This window comes from Podarcis muralis, chromosome 15 (assembly GCF_964188315.1).
Source record: "Podarcis muralis chromosome 15, rPodMur119.hap1.1, whole genome shotgun sequence".
Classification (NCBI taxonomy): domain Eukaryota; kingdom Metazoa; phylum Chordata; class Lepidosauria; order Squamata; family Lacertidae; genus Podarcis; species Podarcis muralis.
In genome coordinates this window covers 11,499,428-11,523,304 of record NC_135669.1, presented here as the reverse complement: position 1 = coordinate 11,523,304, position 23,877 = coordinate 11,499,428, and the positions used below count along the sequence as shown (strand labels likewise).

Here is a 23,877-nt window from a genome sequence, read left to right as displayed (position 1 = left end):
TCCCTAATTAACGGGAAGTAAAATTCATACTTGTTTTGTGTGTGTTTTTTAGTTCACTTATATATGCCTGGATGAAACCCCTACACAGAGATTTGGGTCAGTTTCTCTACTTGACCTTACATTTAAGCAGCAAGTCAAATTCAGGCAACATGTTCTAGTTTTAGATTATGAATCCTTTCAACAGATATGCCAATTTGATTTTTTCCTCTTATAAAAATCAGGTGTGACCCATTTGGCCTGAAGTTGTGGCATTTTCTCGGTTCAAAATATCTCAGAGCAAGGCTTTGGTCCCAGCTCTGGTATCTTAGCTGCTGTCTCAACCACAAACCTGACACACTGGTACTGCAACCTAAGTGGTGCCTTTAGAGTGCAGAACACAGCATCTTACAACATCCCGTCAGCTGACCCCAAGCACCAATCCTTCTCAATGGGCCTTTTAATGCTCTAACCTCAGAACTTGCTTCTTGGTCCAAGCAACTTGAGTCCTCGGAGAAGACCCCGCTTGGCTAAGTCTTCTACTCTGTTCCTTTGCTCTGTTTCCTCTGCTTTTCAGAACCGAGCTTTAGTTTTATTGATTTACATACAGTATTTATTTTTTAAAACAATCATTAACAATAAGAGTTGAATCCAGACCTAGTCAGTCTCACGGCAGACCCACTGAAATTGTTGTCTATTACATTTTCAGTGTATCTAACTCTAAGCATAACTATGTCTGGATCAAACCCTTCGGAGCTTGGCTTTCTGTCATTCTTGCCCAGTTTTTAGGGCCAGCTGTACCATTCGGCATGGTAAGACAACGGCTTCAGGCGGCAGATGATGGGGAGCAGCAGCAAGGTGTTGGAAGGATACAACAGTGTGCAACGCCACCTCCTGTCCTCAAGAACAAATCATGCCTGCCCTGGACTACACGGCATGCCCTTGACCATTCTGACTGACAAGCAAATACCACTGCGGTCCCAAAACCTTACCTCGCCATCCCTTACTGACTTTGCCTATTTGCATTGACAACATAGTAAGTTGTAGTATACTGGAAGAGAGTAGATATAGTGGTACCTCGCAAGACGAATGCCTCGCAAGACAAAAAACTCGCTAGACGAAAGGGTTTTTTGAGCTGCTTCGCAAGACGATTTTCCCTATGGGCTTGCTTCGCAAGACGGAAACGTCTTGCAAGTTTGTTTCCTTTTTCTTAATACCGCTAATACAGTTGCGACTTGACTTTGAGGAGCAACTCATAGCACGCGGTGTGGTAGCCTTTTTTGAGGTTTTTGAAGACTTTGGTGATTTTTGAAGCTTTTCCAAAACTTTTCCGACACCGTGATTCGCAAGACGAAAAAAATCGCAAGACGGCAAAACTCGCGGAACGGATTGATTTCGTCTTGCGAGGCACCACTGTATGTGATTAAAGTCATGTTTTCACCCTTCGTGATTATCGGTACTTCCTCAACTTGCTTAGAAACTGGGAAAGGGACTGGGGTGGGCCTTTGGGAGGAAAAGGGAGAGGAATTTCAGGCTCATCCAGCAGAGGTCCCAGGACCTCATTGTTCTGCTTCCCTCCACTGGGGGACTCTGAACCAATTCTGCTTTCCTAACGAAGGATAAGTATTAAAAATGCAAATTCCTCACACAAAACCCAAATCACATAACCAAAAAGAAATCAAGAAAACTCTAGTACCCTGGTATAATTTATTGTAAATTAAAGAGCGGCAAGGTTCCAGTTAGGCTGTTTGCAGAATACCAACCTCACGTTAATAGGAAAAGTAAGACAATTTGGGGAAATGCTGTTAAGAGCAGGGAGTACCAAATCATAAACCCACCGAGCGTAGCTGACTAACCTGCCAAAGAGGAACATAAAAAGATATGCTAGACCACCCTTCCCTGACCTGACGACCTTCAGAAGTTTTGGGCTTGAAAGGTAAAAGAGGTAAAACTCCCATCAGCAAAGCTGGTCTGGAAGGCACCAGGTTCACAAAGGCTCCACCAGATTGCCAGCTGAGATGCTAATGGTTCTTTTCTCTGGACCTCCAAATGCCTCTGGTGGGACCAATTTTAGCAAAAGCCTCCAGACACAGTGGGAGCATCAGCTACATTTCAGCATCTTATTATGCATTAGTTTCCACCCTGTTTCCCAGAAATGCCTTTCAATGAGCTAATGGGAAAGGTGGTGCTTAAATTTCTTTTATTCTCCCCCAATAATTTATTGATATTTTTATTTGGGGGAAGGGGAGGAGAGAGAAATACAAGCAATATCGTTTCAGCATGAAACGTTGTTGTACCGAACATACAAATATCAACCAGCCTCTTCAAAAAAGAAAAAGAAATCTAATGCCACCTTTACTGCAAAAAGATCTCTGCCTTGGTCAATCTAAGATATACCTACTACAGTGGTGCCCCGCAAGACGAATGCCTCGCAAGACGGAACACCCGCTAGACGAAAGGGTTTTCCGTTTGCGATGCGCTTCGCAAGACGAATTTCCCTATGGGCTTGCTTCGCAAGACAAAAATGTATTGCGAGTCTCGCCATTCCCCCCCCCCCCCGCTTTTTCCCTTTTTCTAAGCCGCTAATAGCCTTTTAGCAGCTAAGCCGCTAAGCCTTTAATAGCCGCTAAGCCGCTAAACCGCTAATAGTGCTAATCCGCTAAGCCGCTAATGGGGTTGCTTCGCATGACGAAAAAACCGCTAGACGAAGAGAATCACGGAACGGATTCTTTTCGTCTTGCGAGGCACCACTGTAATACCATATGACCATTTGCATTTCTATCAAGACCTAGCCTGGATTCTCAAGGCCAATGCCCAAACTTCCACTCAAAGAAAGCAGCATAACCCATCAAAATGTTGTGCAAATACCCTCAATCCTGGATCAGAAAGCAGTTCAACAAGGTTTCAGGCTGAAGGTTCAAACAAGGTTTCAGGCTGAAGGTTCAAGTATTGGTTGTAAAATCTAAACTGGATAGTTAAAACAATGGTGGGACACCCGTGGCACGCCAGATGTTGCTGGACTTTAATCTCCACCATCCCTGAGTAGTCGTCATTCCGGCTGGGGCTGAGGCTGAGGCATCCAACAACATCTGGAGCGTCACAGGTTCATCATCCCTCTCATCTACAAGTCTTCCTAAAGCACAGCCAAAGGCTCATGAAAGATTCAGCCAGAGATTGTTTGGATACTGGAAACATTACTGTGGGTGCATAGTATGGCAGACAGGAATAAGATTATATTGTGGTGGGGAGGGAAGAGTAGAAGGAAAGGAGAGATGAAATAAATTAAGTGGCTGAATTCAGAGCTAATGACCAACTGTGCTTTGCCATTACAGACATGGAATTTTTAGAGACTAAAATACCCTAATTATTAGAACATGAGATCTCCCAACATGTAGTCCAAGGAGATGTAGTTAAAGGACCGAGCCATTTCAGACGAAAAGCAGTTCAGACAAAAGCAGTCGACACTCTAGGAATCTTTCAAGCTGATGATTTAGGCTGTCAAAAAATAAAGGCCTTCCGTTATAACCAGTAGGAGACCAGGCTTGCAAAGTTAGCTCTCCCACAGGTTTTCAATAACATTTCAAAAACCCGAGCTCAGAAAAAGGAAACGTGCCTGTGTTTCGTGATGGGATAACTTGAAAATCTCTCGAGCTACGGGTAATATCCGAGAATCCATTACAAAATATAGTGTTTGCATTAATCCTAGCATTCCAGTCCCACGTAGGTCTGTGCCAGGATCCATCCCTTAAGTATAAAACACACACAGAGAGACAGTTAAGCCAAGGCAATAAACGCTCTGACACAGGCCATATTTGTGAATGATTGCATGCATAAAGCTACATTAGAGGATTGTTAATTGCCAAGGCAAACCCAGAAAGGCAATGCTAAAATTAATGTGGCCTGATGAAAGCTTGACGCTCTCTCTCATGAGCACCCAATACATCATTTCCATTATGTAACCATACCTGAATGACTCCAAATTGAAAGCCACAGGAAAACGGTGATCTGAATTACCGAATGAAACGTTCTGGCCTGTGCGTTACAGCTTATCTCCAAGGCGAATGCAATAGGGGACCAAGCTATCTAAAAAAGACCATCTACTCCCTGAATGAAGTCGCCCACTCAAATTATTCAGAAGTCTTTCTTCCAATGCCCCAACTTTCTGAGGCAAGGCGCATGGAAACAAAGTATTGGCACCCCGGTTGTGGAAATGACTCACAGAGACATTCATCTGGCACCCCACTCTTCTCCCAAGTTTTTAATTAGATGATTCTATTGTCTGATGCTCCTTGGGACGCGGGTGGCGCTGTGGGTAAAACCTCAGCGCCTAGGACTTGCCGATCGAAAGGTCGGTGGTTCGAATCCCCACAGCGGGGTGCGCTCCCGTCGTTCGGTCCCAGCGCCTGCCAACCTAGCAGTTCGAAAGCACCCCCGGGTGCAAGTAGATTAAATAGGGACCGCTTACCAGCGGGAAGGTAAACAGCGTTTCCGTGTGCTGCGCTGGCTTGCCAGATGCAGCTTGTCACGCTGGCCACGTGACCCGGAAGTGTCTACGGACAGCGCTGGCTCCCGGCCTATAGAGTGAGATGAGTGCACAACCCTAGAGTCTGTCAAGACTGGCCCGTACGGGCAGGGGTACCTTTACCTTTACCTATTGCCTGTTGCTGCATCCTTGTTTTTATTGATGCTGCTTCCCATATTCAACAACTGATACAGGACAGAAGTCAAAGCAGCCCCAAAAGCCCCAAAAGTGTTTTGGCTGCTTTTACTGTTGTCCTGTATCTGTTGTTGAATACTTGCATTTGCAATCTATAAAGCGATATATACATTTTAAAATAAATAAAATAACTCCCATTCCCTCCAAGGTCATGTGATGTTAGTATTAAACCATAACAGTATGTTAAATAAGAAACTCCTTACAAATCACGTATATAATGTCTGTGGAAGCAGGCCTATAAAACAACTGCCCAAACTCAAAATATTCAGGGTTTTTGAAATGTTACAGTGGTTCTTGCTGGATGTTTAGGATGAAGATTATTTCAAATAAAGTGTCAAAAAAGGGAGGTGTGAGCAGCTTTTTAAAGGCTTCTGCTGTATCCTGCAAACAGGGAACTCACCGATCTTCCCCTGCAAAATAATGTATGACCCATAGATCTTTCCTGGGGAAAATGCACTTTCCCCTTCCACATGTTACAGCAGAAGCAAAAGTCATGCCATGCCAAGCTCGTATGAAGAATATTGTTCATGTACTTCCTCCATACCTTGAAATCCCAGGTCTTCCCAATGGGCTCCATAACGGGCACAATCAAAACGGGACCCCGTTAGTTTCTTGTAAATCGTTTGCAGGATCCTCATGTGCACTTTTTCATTGTTATCCAAGCCACCTGTTGAGGGAAATGCTGATTATTTTCTCTGCTTAAACAAGTCTCTACTCTAGATACATAAGGCCCAAGTTTAATCCTTGGCACCTTCGCATAAAGATCTGTTCTCTGCCAAGCAGTGGCCTTGAGCGTTTTTAACCCAAGTGAGGAAGAGTGCAAAGAGCAAAGGAAGCAAGGCAAAATCAACTGAGTACAAGGTCAGGCTCCAGCAAGACCATCTGGAACAAGGCAAGGTTCAGGTTCTGAAAAGGCAAAATCAACTGGAAGGGACAAGGGTCATGCAGTCCCACCCCCTGCGACACAGGAAAGTCAAGGCAAAGCAGGCAGCACCCTGCCTGCATCCATGTGATGTTCAGGCAGAAGAGACATATCAGCAGGCTCCAATCACATTACAGTGGTACCTTGGTACTCAAACAACTTGGAACCCAAACACTGCAAACCCGGAAGTAAGTACTCAGGTTTGCGAACTTTTTTTTGGAAGCCGAACGTGCTCTGTTTTGAGTGTTACACTTCCAATTTGAGTGCCACACTTCTGTTTTGAGTGTCTGTCTGTTTTTGCTACTTATTTTGAGTTTTTGTTTTGGCAGCTCTCTTTTTTTTCTTTTTCTTTTTTTGTGACTGTGTGGAACCCAGTTCAGCTACTGATTGATTGTGGGACTGCAGTACATTGTTTATTGTTTTCATTTTATGGATCAATGATCTCATTACATAGTAAAATTCATGTCAAACGGCTGTTTTAGTGGTTGTTTTTAAAAGTCTGGAACAGATTAATCCATTTTGCATTACTTTCTATGGGAAAGCGCACCTTGGTTTTGGAACGCTTTAGTTTTGGAACGGACTTTTGGACCAGATTCAGTTTGAGAACCAAGGTACCACTGTACTTCAGCAGCAGGTCAACCTAGATTTAAATAGAACTGGCTGTTGGAAGACAGCAGCACAACCTCCACAGGCTGAAGAGGCACTGGCCAAAGGTACTCCTCTTGGGCTGCAGCTTCTAGACCAGTGGGGACACCCAGAGCCATTTCTGGTGACAATTGCCTCTCCCACCCAGACACCACCTCCTCTCCCAGAGATGGGGAGTTGGGACTACAGGGTCACGAAAGTATCTCAGGCAGCAGGGAGAGAGACCTCTGCCCAAACCATTGGGAGAGCTATTGCCAATAAAAGCAGGGAATACTGGGCTACAGGAAACAAAGGCCATATAAAAGCAGTGTCCTGTGACTTTATATCAAGGGTGCAGAACCTGGAATCTCTCAGGTGTTGCTAAATTGCAACATCCATCAACCCCAGCCAGCATGGTCTATAGCAGGCATAGGCAAATTCGGCCCTCCAGATGCTTTGGGACTACAACTCCTACCATCTCTGACCACTGGTCCTGTTAGCTAGGGATGATGGGAGTTGTAGTCCCAAAACATCCGGAGGGCTGAGTTTGCCTATGCCTGGTCTATGGTCAGGGATGATGGGAGCTGGGAGTCCACCTGGAGGGCGAGAGGTTCCCCAGCCCAACTTCACAGGACTGGATAAAACAGCTTTATACAAAGGTCAGACCATCATTCTATAGGGCTCAGTACTGTCTACACTAACTTGGTAGTGGCTGTCCAGAGTTTTCCACAGGAATCTTTCCCAGAGATGCCAAGGATTGAACCCGTGGCCTTCTTCTGCAGATGCTCTTCCCAAGAGCTGCAGCCCTTTCCAGATATTTAAGACATGGCAATATTAAGTAGGCGGACAGTCAGAAAACCGGCTACTGGGAAGATGCTATCCGCAGCCACAGGAAGCAAAACTTACACTGGGCTATCGCCAAGGCTAAGTCCCTCTCACTTTGCAGCTGCTGGTGGAGACGGGGAGGGCCGAAAAGGAAATGGGCAACGGCGGCCAGTCCTCTCCTTCGCACCGTTGGCTGAATCTTTTTCTGAAACAAGGAAAGTTAGAAAGAATTTAAAAGTGTGATGGTACATTGGCAAAGTCCTCCCTAACAACACTGCTGAGAAAAGGGCAACAGACCACTGCTACAACTGACCATATCATAGATCTTCATTGACTTCCAGGGTTGTTGTTTTTCCAAACTCAGTTTGGCAAGGAGCGTTCTCCTGGCAGGCAATCTATCCATTATGTGCAGCCGACATTTCATGTCATCGTTTTCTCATAGGCAAAATCCTGGCCTGATCTCCCTCATACCCTGAGCTAGGTAACAAAAAGGACCACCTTGAACCTGGCTGTGGATTGACATTACGCATAGTAGACCTTCTTCCTGTTTCCCTGCCAAAGAGAGGATTTTTTTCTGTGGTGACAACCAAACTCTGGAACTCCTTCCTTAAGCATACCTGCCTAGGCTTTCCTCACTGCCATCTTTTAGGCATCAGACAAATTCTATTTTCATGGACCGTTTGGTGATACCTAAGATCTTTTTACTACCATTAGATATTTTTATCTTGTTGCTCATTTTGCTATTTTATCTTTTGTGATGTTTCTGGGTGGTTTTGAATCAGATAGGTGCATTTTTAAAAATAATAATAATACTAGTTTGTATGGTTTTGTTTTGTGCCTTGTGGGTGCTTTAAATCCCTTAGAGAAAGTAAATTTTACTACAGTGCCCTATATCTAATAATAATAATAATAATAATAATAATAATAATAATAATAATAATAGGCCACCCATCTGACTCAAGAATGGCTCACAACAAAATATTAAAAGCCAATAAGACATCAACCATTAAAAACTTTCCTGCCTTCAGATGCCTTCTAAAAGTCAAATAGTTGTTTATCTGTCTGCCATCTGATGGGAGGGCATTCCAGAGGGCGGGTGCCACTACCGAGAAGGCCCTCTGCCTGGTTCCCTCTGCCTGGTTAGATGCAGACACCTAACAATACAATCCTTCAACCATTTAATTTGGCTCTTAAGCGTGCTTCGTTCAGTTGAGGTTAATGGAAATAATAACTGTTAATTTACTTATAGGCAACAATTCTATATCTATATCTATATCTATATCTATATAGATATATTAGAGGACCTGCTTTATGTCAATAGGCAGGGATTCTGAAGCACAAATAACTTGAAAACATCTAAACTCTCCTGTTACAGAAACCTATAGCCTAGAACCCAGCACGTTACAGCCCTATATACAGGTGAAACTCGGAAAATTAGAATATCGTGGAAAAGTTCGTTTATTTCAGTAATTCAACTGAAAAGGTGAAACTAATATATGAGATAGACTCATGACATGCAAAGCGAGATATGTCAAGCCTTCATTTGTTATAATTGTGGTGATCATGGCATACAGCTGATGAAAACCCCAAATTAACCATCTCAGAAAAATAGAATATTAAATGAAATCAGCAAAACAAGGATTGCAAATAGACCAGTATTGGACCTCTGAGAAGTAGAAGCATGCACATGTACTCAGTACTTGGTTTGGGCCCCTTTTGCATCAATTACTGCCTCAATGCGGCGTGGCATGGATGCTATCAGCCTGTGGCACTGCTGAGGTGTTATGGAAGACCAGGAAGCTTCAATAGCAGCCTCCAGCTCTTCTGCATTGCTCGGTCTCATGTCTCTCTTCTGTCTCTTGGCAATGCCCCATAGATTCTCTATGGGGTTCAGGTCAGGCGAGTTTGCTGGCCAATCAAGCACAGTAATCCCATGGGCATTGAACCAGGTTTTGGTACTTTTGGAAGTGTGGGCAGGTTCCAAAGTCCTGCTGGAAAATGAAGTTGGCATCCCCATAAAACTCATCTGTGGAAGGAAGCATGAAGTGCTCCAAAATCTCCTGGTAGACAGCTGTGTTGACCCTGGACTCAATGAAGCACAGTGGACTAACACTAGCTGATGACATGGCTCCCCAAATCAACACAGACTGTGGAAATGTCACACTGGACTTCAAGCATCTGGCATTGTGTGCCTCCCCATTCTTCCTCCAGACTCTGGGGCCTTGGTTTCCAAATGAGATGCAAAAGCTGCTTTCATCAGAAAAGAGATTTGGGGAGCCATCTCATCAGCTGGTGTTGGTCCACTGTGCTTCATTAAGTCTAGGGTCAACGCAGCCATCTACCAGGAGATTTTGGAGCACTTTGCTGATTTCATTTAATATTAATAAATAAATGAACTTTTCCACGATATTCTAATTTTCCGAGTTTCACCTGTATCTGTTAGCAAAAAGGAGACGGGGTGGTGGAAAGGAGGGGAACTAGCTAAATCATGGAGATTTAAGCTCCTGGGCTCTGGTAACTCTATCTCTCCCTGACAAAATGAAATAGGAATAAGAGTACCTCGGAAGTGCTTTAAGAGCCAAACAGGAACCATCAATGCAGCATTTTCAATGCCTAAAATATTTAAGCAGTATGACTGTTAAATCAATCCTAGTTGGCACATACATACCCTGCAGTCTGAGAGATCTGCTGTTTGGAAGTATTGCAATGCTTCATTGAAAGAGATTAAGGGTATTGGCCCTAGAGGCCTCTCCACAATTCCTACAGTCACACAGAAGAGAAGAGCATTTGTTTAATTCATGTTCATCCCACTGTTCCTCCCAGTGGAGCCTTACAATATTAAAACAACATTTTAAAAAACAACAGCCACCTATTTTTAAGAAGTATTGTACTGGAATTTGTGTTATATTTATTTACTCATGCATACATGATCTGGAACCAGGGAGAAACAATAGCATTGCCAAGTCTGCCAATAACACCTAGTTATAGCCAAGAGCATCCAAAGGATCTCTTCAAGTTGAGTGAAGACGCAACAGATTGGCAGATGAGATTCAACATATGTAAGTGTAAAGCAATGCACACAGAGAGAAAAATAAAATCTAAAATTCACACATATGCTGATGGGGTCTGATTTGTCTGAAAAGGTCTTATGGTTGTAACCAGATAACTTAATCAAAATGTCAGCTCGTACTGTAATAGTGCGAGCTCAGAACTGGGAATCGTTAAGAAAGGGACGAAAAATACAACTGCTAGAATCATAATGCCCTTATATAAATCAACGGGGCAACCCCATTTGAAATGGCATGTGCAGGTCTGGTTGTCTCATTTCAGAAAGGATACTGTCAATTGGGGAAAGATAGAAAATGAGGCAATGAAAGCAATCAGGGGGTTGGATCAGTTACAAATGAGAAAAATGTGTTTGGACTTTAGTCTCAAACCTTTGAAAGCTGAACTAAGGGGCAGGGTAATGTTAATTGCATGAATGCAATTAACTGTGTTGTTTTTGTTATGTTAATAGCTGTGGGAAAGCTTCAGCAGCCTTGGAACTGTAGTGGGGGAAGTTTAACTCTCTCCCTGACATAGTCCAAGCGAAGCTGCTATTTACATTTCAAGGGAAGCTTCCATTGACAATGGGAGAGGCAGATCTTGTAGGACTGTGGCAGGGAAGGAAAGAGTTACAATCTCCCAACCCCACCTTCATAGTTCAAAGGATGCTCAAGCTTCCCAGGACTACTATTTATGTAACAGAAACTGTGCACTTTAATTGCATCCACACAGCTAAAATTGTGTCTAGTTCAGCCCTAGCGAGGGATATGAATGATAGGAGTGAAGCACAGCTCTACAAAATTATGATTCTTTCCGAAACAGTGGAAGAATCCACAAACAATCATCAAGGTTCTTTGGTCATATTCCATCATATCAAATCTATGATCTTATTTCAGATTTAATCATTTGCTAATGTCCTGAAAACAATCAACTCTACGGCCTAGACCAGCGCAATGCAAACTGCAAGCTTTGGTTTATCTCGACGTTTGCTTCAACGGGCAGGTTTTATATACAAATATATAAATATCTTACAGGCAGGTTTTATATAAACTGTTACGTGTGTATGTGGATAGATGGAGAGAGAGAGAGAGAGAGAGAGAGAGAGAGAGAGAGAGAGAGAGAGATGATAGATTAGATAGATGATAGATGATAGATAGATGATAGATAGATAGATGATAGATGATAGATAGATAGATAGATAGATAGATAGATAGATAGAAGATAGATAGATAGATAGATAGATAGATAGATAGATAGATAGATAGATGATAGATAAAGGTAAAGGTACCCCTGCCCATACGGGCCAGTCATGTCAGACTCTGGGGTTGCGCGCCCATCTCGCTTAAGAGGCTGGGGGCCAGCGCTGTCCGAGGACACTTCCGGGTCACGTGGCCAGCATGACGAAGCTGCTCTGGTGAGCCTGCACCAGCGCAGCACACGGAAATGCCGTTTACCTTCCCGCCAGTAAGCGGTACCTATTTATCTACTTGCACCCTGAGGTGCTTTCGAACTGCTAGGTTGGCAGGCGCTGGGACCGAACGATGGGAGCTCACCCCGCCGCGGGGATTCGAACCGCCGACCATGCGATCGGCAAGTCCTAGGCGCTGAGGTTTTACCCACAGCGCCACCCGCGTCCCCAGATAGATAGATAGATGATAGTTATCAAGCATATGTATCTTGACAGTTGATGTCATTCACTTGACCTTTTAGAAGCCTCAAAACTGATAGATATACTCAGAGTAATTCAGGACAAATTAGCACAGCAGGCTTATCTGGGCTGCACAGGCTTGTACAGCATACAGCCTGTAGGCTGGTCACATAACTCTATGTTTGCAGGCCACCTTTGTCTGGCCTTTAAAAAAAAAACTTTTTAAAAAAATCTTTCATTTTTCACAAAGGAAAAAGAAATAAATAACTTTACAAATTTTAACATAACGATAAATTACTTTGATTTCCGGTTCAAGCTGCTTAATACGCTTATGTAGATTACAGTGTGCAACTTGCTCAGCGTTACATAAGTGAGCATGGAAACAAACGCAGCACCGTTTTGTGTTCAGAGACAGGGAAACTAGGAGTGCACACCCTCCATGCTCACTCTTTGAGCTGAAACCATAGAGAAAGTGGAAGCAGAGAAGAGACAACCTAAAGCATCGTTCAGCAGGAGTCCTTGTTGTTTAGATCGCTCTCTTACCATTTTCAGCAAGCGGAAGCTTTCGGCTGAGCCTGCGTGTTCTCCTTTGCGAAAGACCACAGAGTTCTAACTTCCGCAGCAAGAACTTTTGAGAGCGACGCAAGCAACAAGGCTTTGGTCTCGGGCAACTTTAATGTTTCTTCTTTAAAAGGCAAGCAATACAATTTTAATGCCAGGGTGTGTGAGAGGGAGCTAAGTTCCCCTGGGAGGTTCGCCTGGTGCCTTCATTACAGATCTTTAGGCGCCAGGAGAAAATAGTCCTCATCTCTCAGTCCTCTGGCTGATTAAACAAACAGGAGCAGGGTTACTGTTTTGTTGTTATTATGTTATTGTTATAGAAATAATAAAACTGAAAATTGAAATGTGTTTGAGAACGGCTGAGTTTGCAAGAGAACCATGAGAGCAGGGGCGTACCTAGGGGTTAGTTAGGTTGGCCTCTGCCAAGGGTGCAGGCACAAAAATTGCTCCATTCCAGTTTGGCTCGACATGGCTAATAATAATAATAATAATAATAATAATAATAATAATAATAAATTTTATGTATACCCCGCCCTCCCCGGCCAGAGCCGGGCTCAGGGCAGCTAACACCAATAAAATTTCAGTAAAAACATAATAAGAAAAAAAGAAGAAGAAAAAAATTAAAATATAGGTTAAAATGCAATTTAAAATGCAGCTTCGTTTTAACAGTGAAAACCATATGGGGAGGGAAACATAAGGATCAGACTGAGTCCAAACCAAAGGCCAGGCGGAACAGCTCTGTCTTGCAGGCCCTGCAACAAGATGTCAAGTCCCACAGGGCCCTAGTCTCTTGTGACAGAGCGTTCCACCAAGGTGGGGCCAGTACTGAAAAGGCCCTGGCCCTAGTTGAGACCAACCTAACCACCTTGCGACTTGGGACCTCCAAAATGTAGTCATTTGTGTACCTTAAGGTCCTCCGCGGGGCATACCAGGAGAGGTGATCCTGTAGGTACGTGAGTCCTAGGCCGCATAGAGCTTTAAAGGTCTGCCTGCCAGTCTGCATGAACTCCCCAGGTCATTCCTCTGCTGCTCTGGGAGGCCAGACGAGGTGCACAGGCTCTTTCTGGCTGCCTCAGCGGAGGAATCCAGTTGCTGGTGTGAGCCATCACAGCAGCCCTTGCAGGACCCCCCTCTCCAATTAGCCAGTGGCGCTATTAAAAGTGCGAGTGGAGCGCCCATCAGAGCTCAGAGGGAAGAGAGAGGAGACAGTGGGCAAGAGTTGCAGGAGGAGGAAAAGGGAAGGGAGGCAGGCAGGTGCACCGACAGAGCAGAGCAGACCCAACCCCAATGGATGCAGAGGAAGTCACTGACGGAGCGCGAAAGGCGACAAAAAGCGAACTTCTTGAGTTTCTGGTCCATGGTCTCTCCCAGCTTTGGAAGCACTGATACATCTCCTTGCTGAGGGTGCAAGGGAGCCTATGTACACAGAACAACATGCAGCAGCTATTGCCTTAACTGTTGAGAACAAAGGAAGGTGAGAAATATAAGGAAGATGTTGTGTCTTGTGATTAAACCAGTAGAAGCTAGCAGAAGGAAGTGTCGCCATACATGTATGTTGCTTGCAAATGTATAAATGCTTGTGTTTCTGTCATATTTGGTGTGCTATCCCTCAAGTACTTGCGGCTGGGGTTGTATTGTCATGGCCTTGCAAGGCCTTCATAAATGTCCTCTTTGACTGACAACAGGAGTCTGGATCTTAACAGGCCAACCAGGCTGAACCCACAGGGTATAGGGTATGCATTTTTGTGTTTTTATACTGTAAACCACTCTGTGATCCCTCTTCAAAATACCTTCCCTGCTCTTCTTGCAGAAAGTAAGTGAAGGTAAATTAAGCGAAGGTTTCAATAGTGGGTCATCTATCAAGTAAGGTAAAGGTACCCCTGCCTGTATGGGCCAGTCTTGCCAGACTCTAGGGTTGTGCGCTCATCTCACTCAAGAGGCCGGGGGCCAGCGCTGTCCGGAGACACTTCCGGGTCACGTGGCCAGCGTGACATCGCTGCTCTGGCGAGCCAGAGCCGCACACGGAAACGCCGTTTACCTTCCCGCTAGAAAGTGGTCCCTATTTATCTACTTGCACCCGGAGATGCTTTCGAACTCCTAGGTTGGCAGGCGCTGGGACCGAGCAACGGGAGCGCACCCCGCCGCGGGGATTCGAACCGCCGACCTTTCGATCGGCAAGCCCTAGGCACTGAGGCTTTTACCCACAGCGCCACCCGCATCATCTATCAAGTACACCTCTATCAAAAAGGGGGGGAAAGGAAAAAAAGACCTTTAAGAGGGTAAAAATCCAAGGTGAATTCGTGCAGCATCACTTAAATAAATCACCACTAGGAGCTTTCTTTCACCTCTACTTAGTTGCCTTATCTAAGAGCCCAATTACGTGCCCATTTACTTGAAAGTTAAGCCCTATTGGACTTTTTTCCTGTTGGCATACGAGGGTGAACCCACCTATGATTATTGCAATTCTGCACGGCGTCGAGAGAGAAGTTCTCTCCCTTCCTAATAACATTTGAACCTGGAGTCCTCCAAGGAAGCCGAAAAGTAGAAGATTAAGGACAGATAAAAAGGAAGTGCTTCTTCACACAGCTAACAGTGGAGTTTGCCGCCACAAAGTTGGTGGTGACAGCCATCAACTTAAGATGGCTTTGAAAGAGGATTAGACAAATGCATGGATAAGTCTATCAAGGGCCAGGAGGCGAAAAGCTGCCTCCAGGATCAGAGGCAGTGTGCCTCTCTGCAGAGAAGTTGCCGGAAAACAACAGCAGGAGGGGGATACTATACTGTCCTCCTGCACTGCTTGTGAGCTTCCCAGAGGAATTTGGGATGTGGGAACTGGACCACATAGATCTGTAGTCTGATCCAGCAAGGTTCTTACGTTCTTAACAAGCATGGCTGGGATCAGAGCTGGGGAAAGCACAATAAATGTTTAAGCAAGAGGACTAGATTGACTCAAACATGTACTTGGTTGTGTTTGTTAAGTAAATTATGTTACCTACAATTGGTTTTCCCCCACCGAGAAGTGTCACCCTGAAATGGTGCCTATAATACGGCCAGAGGCAGATTTCAGATCCTGCTCTTTTATGGAAACGATAGGATTTTATGCAGGAAGCCTCACCGCAATCTCATTAAGGCTGCAATCTGTAATCTTAACCTTTAATTCTACAATCAATTAAAGAATGAAGCCACTTTAATCCTGCAGTCCTTTCTTCATAAAAAGCAGAGCTTGAGTTTACATACCACAGGTTCGGTTAGAATCCCATTCTGAAATTCTGGTCTTAATAACAAAAAAAAGTCTGCCACAATTTCAGCTAACCCAGCACACTTTTCAACATGGACCAGGAAGTTTACCTTTTTAAAAATAGCTTTTATCAACTATGTTCATTATATTTTAAGCTTTCCTGTTAAATAGTCTTACGTACTCTCTCAAGTCCTGCCAACCTAGCAATTCGAAAGCACGTCAAAGTGCAAGTAGATAAATAGGTACCGCTCAGGCGGGAAGGTAAACGGCGTTTCCATGCGCTGCTCTGGTTCGCCAGAAGCGGCTTAGTCATGCTGGCCACATGACCCAGAAGCTGTATGCCAGCTCCCTTGGCCAATAAAGCAAGATGAGCGCCGCAACCCCAGTCGGCCACGACTGAACCTAATGGTTCCCTTTACCTTTACTCTCTCAAGACCCCATTGTTATCACTTTAACGCTGGCCCATTTCAATGTATGAACTCTGGATAATTCACTCTTCACATATTCCATGGTCGCAGGGTCTGACTCTGTCTGCCTTTAATAAGTGTACGTCTTATTTTTTTTAATAAAAAAATCTATACCTAAATATTGATAAAGAACAATGCTATTGGTCCATTTAATTTTTTGCCATCCAGAAATTTTGAAGGTAGATTTGAGAGGGTTGAAGCAACATTAATCCTGATGCAGTTCTCCCTGCCCCCCACATTAAACTGCATATATCTGAAAATATGAAGCATATAGTAAGTGTATGTGTACACACTCACAAACACACACATTCAGAAACGCCATGGTGGGAGAATGATTCAATAGTGCACATGCAGGCATGGTTTGTATAGAACACTAAATCCATGGTTTGTTTAGCTTAATTGTGGTTTGTTTGTACAGTGGTGCCTCGCAAGACGAAATTAATTCGTTCCGCGAGTTTTTTCGTCTTGCGATTTTTTCGTCTTGTGAAGCACGGTTTCGGAAAAGTTTTGGAAAAGCTTCAAAAATCACCAAAGTCTTCAAAAACCTCAAAAAAGGCTACCACACCGCGTGCTATGAGTTGCTCCTCGAAGTCAAGTCGCAACTGTATTAACGGTTTTAAGAAAAAGGAAACAAACTTGCAAGACGTTTCCGTCTTGCGAAGCAAGCCCATAGGGAAATTCGTCTTGCGAAGCAACTAAAAAAACCAAAAACCCTTTCGTCTTGCGAGTTTTCCGTGTTGCGAGTTTTCCGTCTTGCGGGGCACCACTGTATGTCCAAACCCACCCCAGCTAACTATAGTCTCTGTGTTAGGTTTCTTGTGCTGTCCAAATCCATTATCCCCATTTGTTTTGATGCCATGCCCCAGGACATGTGACAATGATACAAAGCAAACCAGGGTTACTTTGCTCATTTATGAGACTGATCCTGGCTTGTTCAACAAACGTGGTTAAAACCACACCTGAGCTATTCATGCAAACACAGCCGCTGAGTTTGCCTACTAGGTTTTTCATGAGTACTGAGTTTCCCCCATTATCACAGTGCTAAACATACCAGTAAGCAGCAGCTTATTTAATTGACTGAAGAAAATACTTGAAGCACTAGTAACTTATACATAGCTAATACTTTATAACTTGATAATTCCCAGACTGAATCACATCCAACATTTTCACACCCACCACACACTATTCTTAGACATGTTTGACAGCACCTCCAGCACTTGCTTTTCTTACAGTCACCTAAATTAATCTATTGCCATGTTTAACTGGTCCCAATAGAAGGAAATGTCATTGCCGTTGCTTTCATACCTTCCGAATGGATGTTTGCCACACTGTCCCATTCTTCTCGGGCTCGCAGAACCTCCTCACTAATATCTAGCAACAAAGAGAAAGAGAGAGATGAGGCAAAGCATCACACTGTCAACTATGGAACCGCTTCCAAAAGAGCAGTTTTAAGGTGAAAAGCGGCTCCTGTTTTTTGAAAAAACAAGCCCTTGCCTTGACTGACAATAAATTTTGACTATTTTGTGCGACAAGCCAGGGAAAAGGCCACAGCTCAGTGACAGAAGATCCCAGGTTTAATCCCTGGCATATGCAGAGAGGGCTGGGAGAGACCCCCATCTGAAACCTTGACTGAGCTGCTGTCAGTCAGTGTGGACAATAATGAACTGGATGGACCAATGGTCAGACTTTGTATAAGACACTTTCTTATGCTCCTAAGGCAATCTGTTTGTACTGGATAGCAGCTAACGTCTTTCCTCCATGACAGGTACGGAGCCCCGGCTTTTGAGGCACAGCGGCCTCAAAACAAAGGCAGCGGGTGAGGATCCTGCTGCAGACAGGCTCTGTTCCCCCTCTGTGTGGGCTCCACGTGCCCCCCTGCTGCCCAGTCCACCAGGGAGGCGCAACACTTGCGCTGCCCCAGGTTCCAGCAACCCACACTACGCCACTGAGAGGAATAGATGAGAAGCAAGGGCCAACTCCAGTGACTTCCCTTTAGCCAAGAGGCCAGCTCCACTGGGCTCCTCTCTCCCTTAACTGTCACCTAGTAGCAGCCATTCCATCAGGCAGCAGCAGAGGGAGAGATGGGAAATGGGGTCCATGCCGTTGGATCTGAAAGACCAGTTCCATTCAGCTGCCACTTTTCCTCAGCTGTTTCCATTCAAGCTAGTCATTTGTAACTTTAAGAACTGGTGCCTGAATTTGTGGCTTCCTCACCTCTCCATCCCTCATTTTCATAGTTGTGTCTTTCAGACTGTAAGCTGCAGAGACTGTGTTTTCGATCTTATGTAAATCAAACTCTGAAACACGGGGATTTCAATGGACGCAAACACCCACACCCACAGCCAATGGTGACTACTCTCCATTACTATCATGAAGGCTTTGTACTCACAGCAAACAAGTTGTTTGACTTATCTGCTATGATCAAAAGCTGTAATTACACAACTTTCTCATTAAATATCATAGTAACATGCTGGATTACGCCAAAGGCCCATCGAGTCCAGCATCCTGTACCCACAGTGGCTAACCAAAAGCATATAAGAGTCCCACAAACAGGACCAAATTCCTACAGGCCTCTCCCCAGTAACAATTCCCTGCAAACTGTCATTCAGAGGCATAATGCCTCCAACAGTAACATTCACTAGGTTTCACTCAAGGGCAACACTTACTTACTTTGAAATTTTGGATTCCCCCTCTCCACAATGCCTTATGGCAGCTTACAATAAAATACTAATACTAATAATACTAATAATAATAATAATAATAATAATAATAATAATAATAATAATACAATGATGCCCATAACCCTGCCCACACTCCAGTCAAAATAGCATCCAGGATTAAAATATTGTTTAAGAGCATCAGATTCCTAACACAGGAGCTAAATTAGCAAAGGATGGTTTGGTTAAGCTCACCCGAAGAATTAAAACAATCTTCTCAGTGGGATCAAAGGTATATGACCCAGTTGCTGACAGGATGATGACTATAGCTCCTTCGGTGTGCCATTTCATCAGAAAAGAAACAGAACTCACAGCGGAACATTCAGCTAACTGGAACCATACCTGCTTCTCTGCATCCGTTGGGTGTTGCTGACAGAGACTGCAAGAGTCCATTCTGCTTCAAGGCAGAAATCTAAGAGGGAGAAGTCATCAGAATGTAAAATGCCACATTAACCTGTTGACGGACTTCTGCAAAATATTGTCAAGGCTAATGCATCTGAATGCCTTTGGGCTGAGATCGGGGCTACAGTACTTGGCAAATTGCTACCGCCAGTTTCAATTTAAAGTCAGCTTTGGAACTGGTGCCATCCTGTACACCGATTTCCATGCAGACAACTAAGTGATGGTGTTAGCAGCTAAGAAATCATACTAGCATGTAAGAGCTAACTGGGCTGGGTGGGAGAATGAGGACTCCAACCACTATTTCTTAGACTGAACTGCCCCCAAATGTGTTGCTGTGATATAGCTCTGGCTGCTGTCACCCATACCCTAATAATATTAATTCAGACGAGACTACTGCACATGCGGCTGCCTTTGGAAAGTGTTTAGAAATAGCAACTGGTTCAGACTGTGGGAGCAAGAGTGTTAACTGGAGCCGCCCACATAAAGTGTAGTATTTCAGTTTTATGTCAACTGCACCGGTGTCTGGTAGGCATTTACGCCCAATGCACAGCGCTGATTTTGACCTTTAAAGTCCTAAGTGGTTTGGGGCTGGGACAGCTTCTCCCATGATTCTATCCACTCACTTAGATCATACATCCGTCTCCCCGTCACATGAAATGTAAGATTATGCTGTTCCATGAGACAGGGCCTTTTCAATGGTAGCACCTAAATTGTGGAACTCTCATCCTAGACAGACATACACGGCTACCTCATTAATAGGGTTCAGGTGACAGGAAACTATTTCAGAGGACACCAGATAATCATTTGGCTGTCTTTGGCTGTGATCACAGCAGTAATCTTTATAATGTGGCTTTTTTCAGCAGCATCATGCTATACTGCTGCTAGGTTGTCTTGTAAGTACCAACGGATGGAAAGCTGGGTTACTTTTTATTATTATTGCAAAGGACTTTACATTGAAAAGCGCTATAGACGTTGTGAACAGTGCAGTTGTGTATCAATTCATCCATGTTTTTGCCATTTCAAAGGCTGCAGGTGCTTTATAAGAGGCTTCCCTTCAAGGTTTTGGGGAAGGTACGACTGACCACAAGGAGCAATAGCTGTCTGCCTCCTATAGAAATAGGCTGATCTAAGCTGCCTCCTACTCTACGTTCCATTAAAATTCCCAAGAACTACTAAGGGTGCAAGGGACGTGGGTGGCGCTGTGGGTTAAACCACAGAGCCTAGGACTTGCCAATCAGAAGGTCGGCGGTTCAAATCCCCGTGACGGGGTGAGCTCCCGTTGCTCGGTCCATGCTCCTGCCAACCTAGCAGTTCGAAAGCACGTTAAAGTGCAAGTAGATAAATAGGTACCACTCCGGCGGGAAGGTAAATGGCATTTCCGTGCGCTGCTCTGGTTTGCTAGAAGTGGCTTAGTCATGCTGGCCACCTGACCCGGAAGCTGTACACTGGCTCTCTCGGCCAATAAAGTGAGATGAGCGTTGCAACCCCCGAGTCGGTCACGACTGAACCTAATGGTCAGGGGTCCCTTTACCTTTACCTTACTAAGGGCGCCTGCTTAAAAATACCACATCTGCATATTTACAAGGAAACTATTAGTTGCACTGGTGCAGCATTCCCTAACATGGCACCCACCAGATCCTTTGGACTACAACTCCCATCAGCTCCAGCCACCACAGAAGGCAGAACTAGTGCAATGAAAAATCCACACCTTACTACGCTGGCAAAAACAAAATTCCTTATTAATATTCCATTACTGCAGATTTAAGTATGTTGGTTACAGGCACTTGACCACACCTACAACTGTGGTGCTATATAGGGATTGGCTGTCTGAACAGCTGGTGCAGCATAGTGGCCGACAGTGCAGGCCAGGTAGTTTCCAGTTCAAATCTTGCCTCGGCCAGTTAAGAGATTACACTTACATGCAAAGCTTTGTACGCTGGAAAAGAAACCGCTTGTTCTTCATTCTGGTAGTTGCCAGTGCTGCATCGGTTCATACCCTAATGGAAAGAATGAAATCATAGAGTCACCAGAGAATGAATTATCCTCTCAGAGTCCCAAAGGCACCCAGGTTTCTATGAGGAAATGGAGAACATGGTTAAGCTTTATGCAGAGCTGTACCGGGGAACATTTATCAGTTGTTTAACATAACAGAAACTAAAGAACAAGGAACCACACTTTGGCTTTAGTGCGAATTGTACAGGGCCACAAACCACCAGCTGGTCACCTAGTCTTGGGGGACCAACTTAAGAGCAAAAGAGTGGTGGTTCGATACAAAAGGCAGGGGGAATATTTATGTATGAGTGGATGAGTGATGCCACTCATGCAAACGCCCTCCAAGAGTACTCAGATGAAAGCAGGTGTACCTGCTTTATACTGAATGAAAGAGAACATCTCCACATCCACAAACCAAAGCAGATGACTGCACACAGGACCAGCTGGTAACCATACAAAAGCTGCCCTAAGCTCTTTTGCATCCTAATTTTCTATCAAAGAAAATGAATACAGAGTTTCCACCCCAAGACATAAAGCATATTAGGCAATCGTTAAGTTTAGATCTGTGGTGGGCAACCTGCATCCTGCCCAATGCTCCTAGACTAAAACTCTCTTCGTCCCCAACCACACATGATGTTGAATTGGGAATCCTGAGGTTCCCCATTCCTGATTCAGATATTTGTTTGCTAAACGCCAAGCTCATTTTGAGTATATTATCTTAGTAGGCCCTTGCAAGACATCTAGCCCAGTGTTGTTATCCCCATATTACAGATATGAAGACTAAGGTCCAGAGAAGGTAGCATATCTTAAGCCCCACCCCCAGCTCAGTTCACAGCTGAAGTGAGATTTGAACTGCAGCCTCCTAGATCTCATTCTCTTAGCCACTATCTCTCATACCACAATGCCATGTTTTCCCCCCTAATACATACAGATGTTCTAATTTTTCCAAAGGTTCAGTACATACTACTGAACTTGCAGTTCCCAACACTGCAAAAAGGGTAGTGTTCCGTCAGATGAAGTTGGAAGCTACAGTCTCCAACCTAGGAGCTTCTGCATGAATATTCAACATTTTGGGGGAACATTTTTACTCCTACTGCACCTATGCTTTTAACAACTGCACAGGCAGAAACCAGCAGGTACAAGCTTCTCATCTGGAGATCTGCAGCTTACCTTCAAACACACACACACCCATTTTTTTAACAACAGAAAAGAACAGTTGCAATTTCTCCAATCCTCTTCCCCTCTGTGTTGCAGCAAGATGTGCTGCACAGCAGGCGGGAGGAAGGCAAAGGGGGCAAAATAAAAGCCTTGGAGAAGCATCAGTTGCATCAGGCAATTTGAAGGTGCACACATGGCCTTCAGGTTGCTGCCTAGGGGAAGCCTTTCCTACTACAGTGGTACCTCGGGTTAAGTACTTAATTCGTTCCGGAGGTCCGTTCTTAACCTGAAGCACCACTTTAGCTAACGGGGCCTCCCGCTGCTGCCGTGCCGATTTCTGTTCTCATCCTGAAGCAAAGTTCTTAACCTGAGGTAATATTTCTGGGTTAGCAGAGTCCTTAACTTGAAGCGTATGTAACCCGAGGTACCACTGTACTTGAATATCCATGCCAACCATTTCGATGGCCAATTCTGGTAGAAGGGAGAAAGAGAAAAATAAAAGTGTTACCAATCGCTTCTTTGGCTTTCTGAGGGACATGCATACCAGGGCTTCTTTTCCTTTTTTTGCAACCAGAACTCAGCCCTGGCACCTCTCAGGTGGGCACCATTGCCATTCTTAAGAGAACGACGGAGGTGTTCACAAGGAGTTCCGGCGCCCCCTTTTTCCACCCCCCCCCCCTTAGAAAAATAGCCCTGTGCATAACCACAAAATATACCCACTAAGCTCACAGTAAACACAACAAGCCTCCTCAGAAAAAGACGTTGGCTGCTATGAGGCCAATCTAAATTCAGCAAAACTGGACAACCGCCCCCCCCCCACCATGCCACCCCTCCCTCCCAAAAAACCCCGATCCCCCCTTTACTCCCCTCCCCCTTTCAAACAGCTCCTCCCACTGTGGCCCCCAAACTAATAAGTCCTACCCACCTTTACTCGCCACCCCCCAAAAAATATATCCCCGCCTACCATGGCCCCCAAACCAATACGGTTGTCCTGCTGTCCCCCCCCCTCTTTTTTTTACTCTTTTCCTTAAGGTCAGATACCTGGGAAGGAAGGGTAACGCACGCAGACACACACAAGCCCGTACACGCCCCCTTCCCCCTATACAGAGACATAGTTGCATAGGTAGTGACACGTGTCTACTCATTCCCACATTCGAGGTCGCGCGTCACGCCCCCCCCACCTCCCTCAGTTTCCCCTGCCCTTCCCCACACATCTCCCCCACAAATAACGCACCCACGGAGGCGTCATCCCCGACAAGCCGGACCGAACGACGGGCTTCCCCCTCCCCCCAGCCTCAGTTTTTCCTCCAATCTGTGCTCTGTTGCTAACCCCCCCGTCCTGTAACACCCACACAGGCAAACGCGCCTGCGCGTCCCTTTGCATGCCGGGAGTTGTAGTCCCAGCGGCCTCGGATTGGACCGAGCAGCCTTTCCTTCTTCATTCCGCCGCGTAAAGTCAGCTGCGTGGCGGGGGGGGGGGGGCGTTTGCTGCTCCGCTCTGCTCTGTACCATTGAGCTTGCACGACTCCTCAATCCGGTAGCCCTGCGGAAGGTTGTTGTTGTTGTTGCATGATCAAGACAAGAT

The 23,877-nt window shown here is 44.9% G+C and overlaps 1 protein-coding gene across 7 annotated transcripts in view; it reads right to left on the bottom strand.

Moving 5' to 3' along the window:
• Nucleotides 1–23,646, bottom strand: part of ELMOD3 (ELMO domain containing 3) — a 29,751-nt gene extending 6,105 nt beyond the window's left edge. Inside the window, exons 1-8 of one of the 7 annotated variants that reach the window (XR_013390812.1) lie at nucleotides 22,660–22,898; nucleotides 21,062–21,139; nucleotides 19,083–19,152; nucleotides 17,329–17,394; nucleotides 9,733–9,824; nucleotides 7,146–7,269; nucleotides 5,238–5,360; nucleotides 3,590–3,720 (exon numbers count right to left, since the gene is read on the bottom strand). Coding sequence is in view for 6 of the 7 variants with exons in the window: in XM_077919293.1 (XP_077775419.1) it covers nucleotides 3,590–3,720; nucleotides 5,238–5,360; nucleotides 7,146–7,269; nucleotides 9,733–9,824; nucleotides 17,329–17,394; nucleotides 19,083–19,152; nucleotides 21,062–21,139; nucleotides 22,660–22,749 (774 nt within the window). In the remaining variant the exon portion in view is untranslated. Of the gene's footprint in view, nucleotides 1–3,589; nucleotides 3,721–5,237; nucleotides 5,361–7,145; nucleotides 7,270–7,377; nucleotides 7,448–9,732; nucleotides 9,825–17,328; nucleotides 17,395–19,082; nucleotides 19,153–21,061; nucleotides 21,140–22,659; nucleotides 22,907–23,333; nucleotides 23,356–23,526 lie in introns of those variants that run through there. The other 6 variants (XM_077919294.1, XM_077919293.1, XM_077919295.1 and 3 more) reach the window with 6 other exon arrangements.
• Nucleotides 23,647–23,877: the final 231 nt, after the last annotated feature.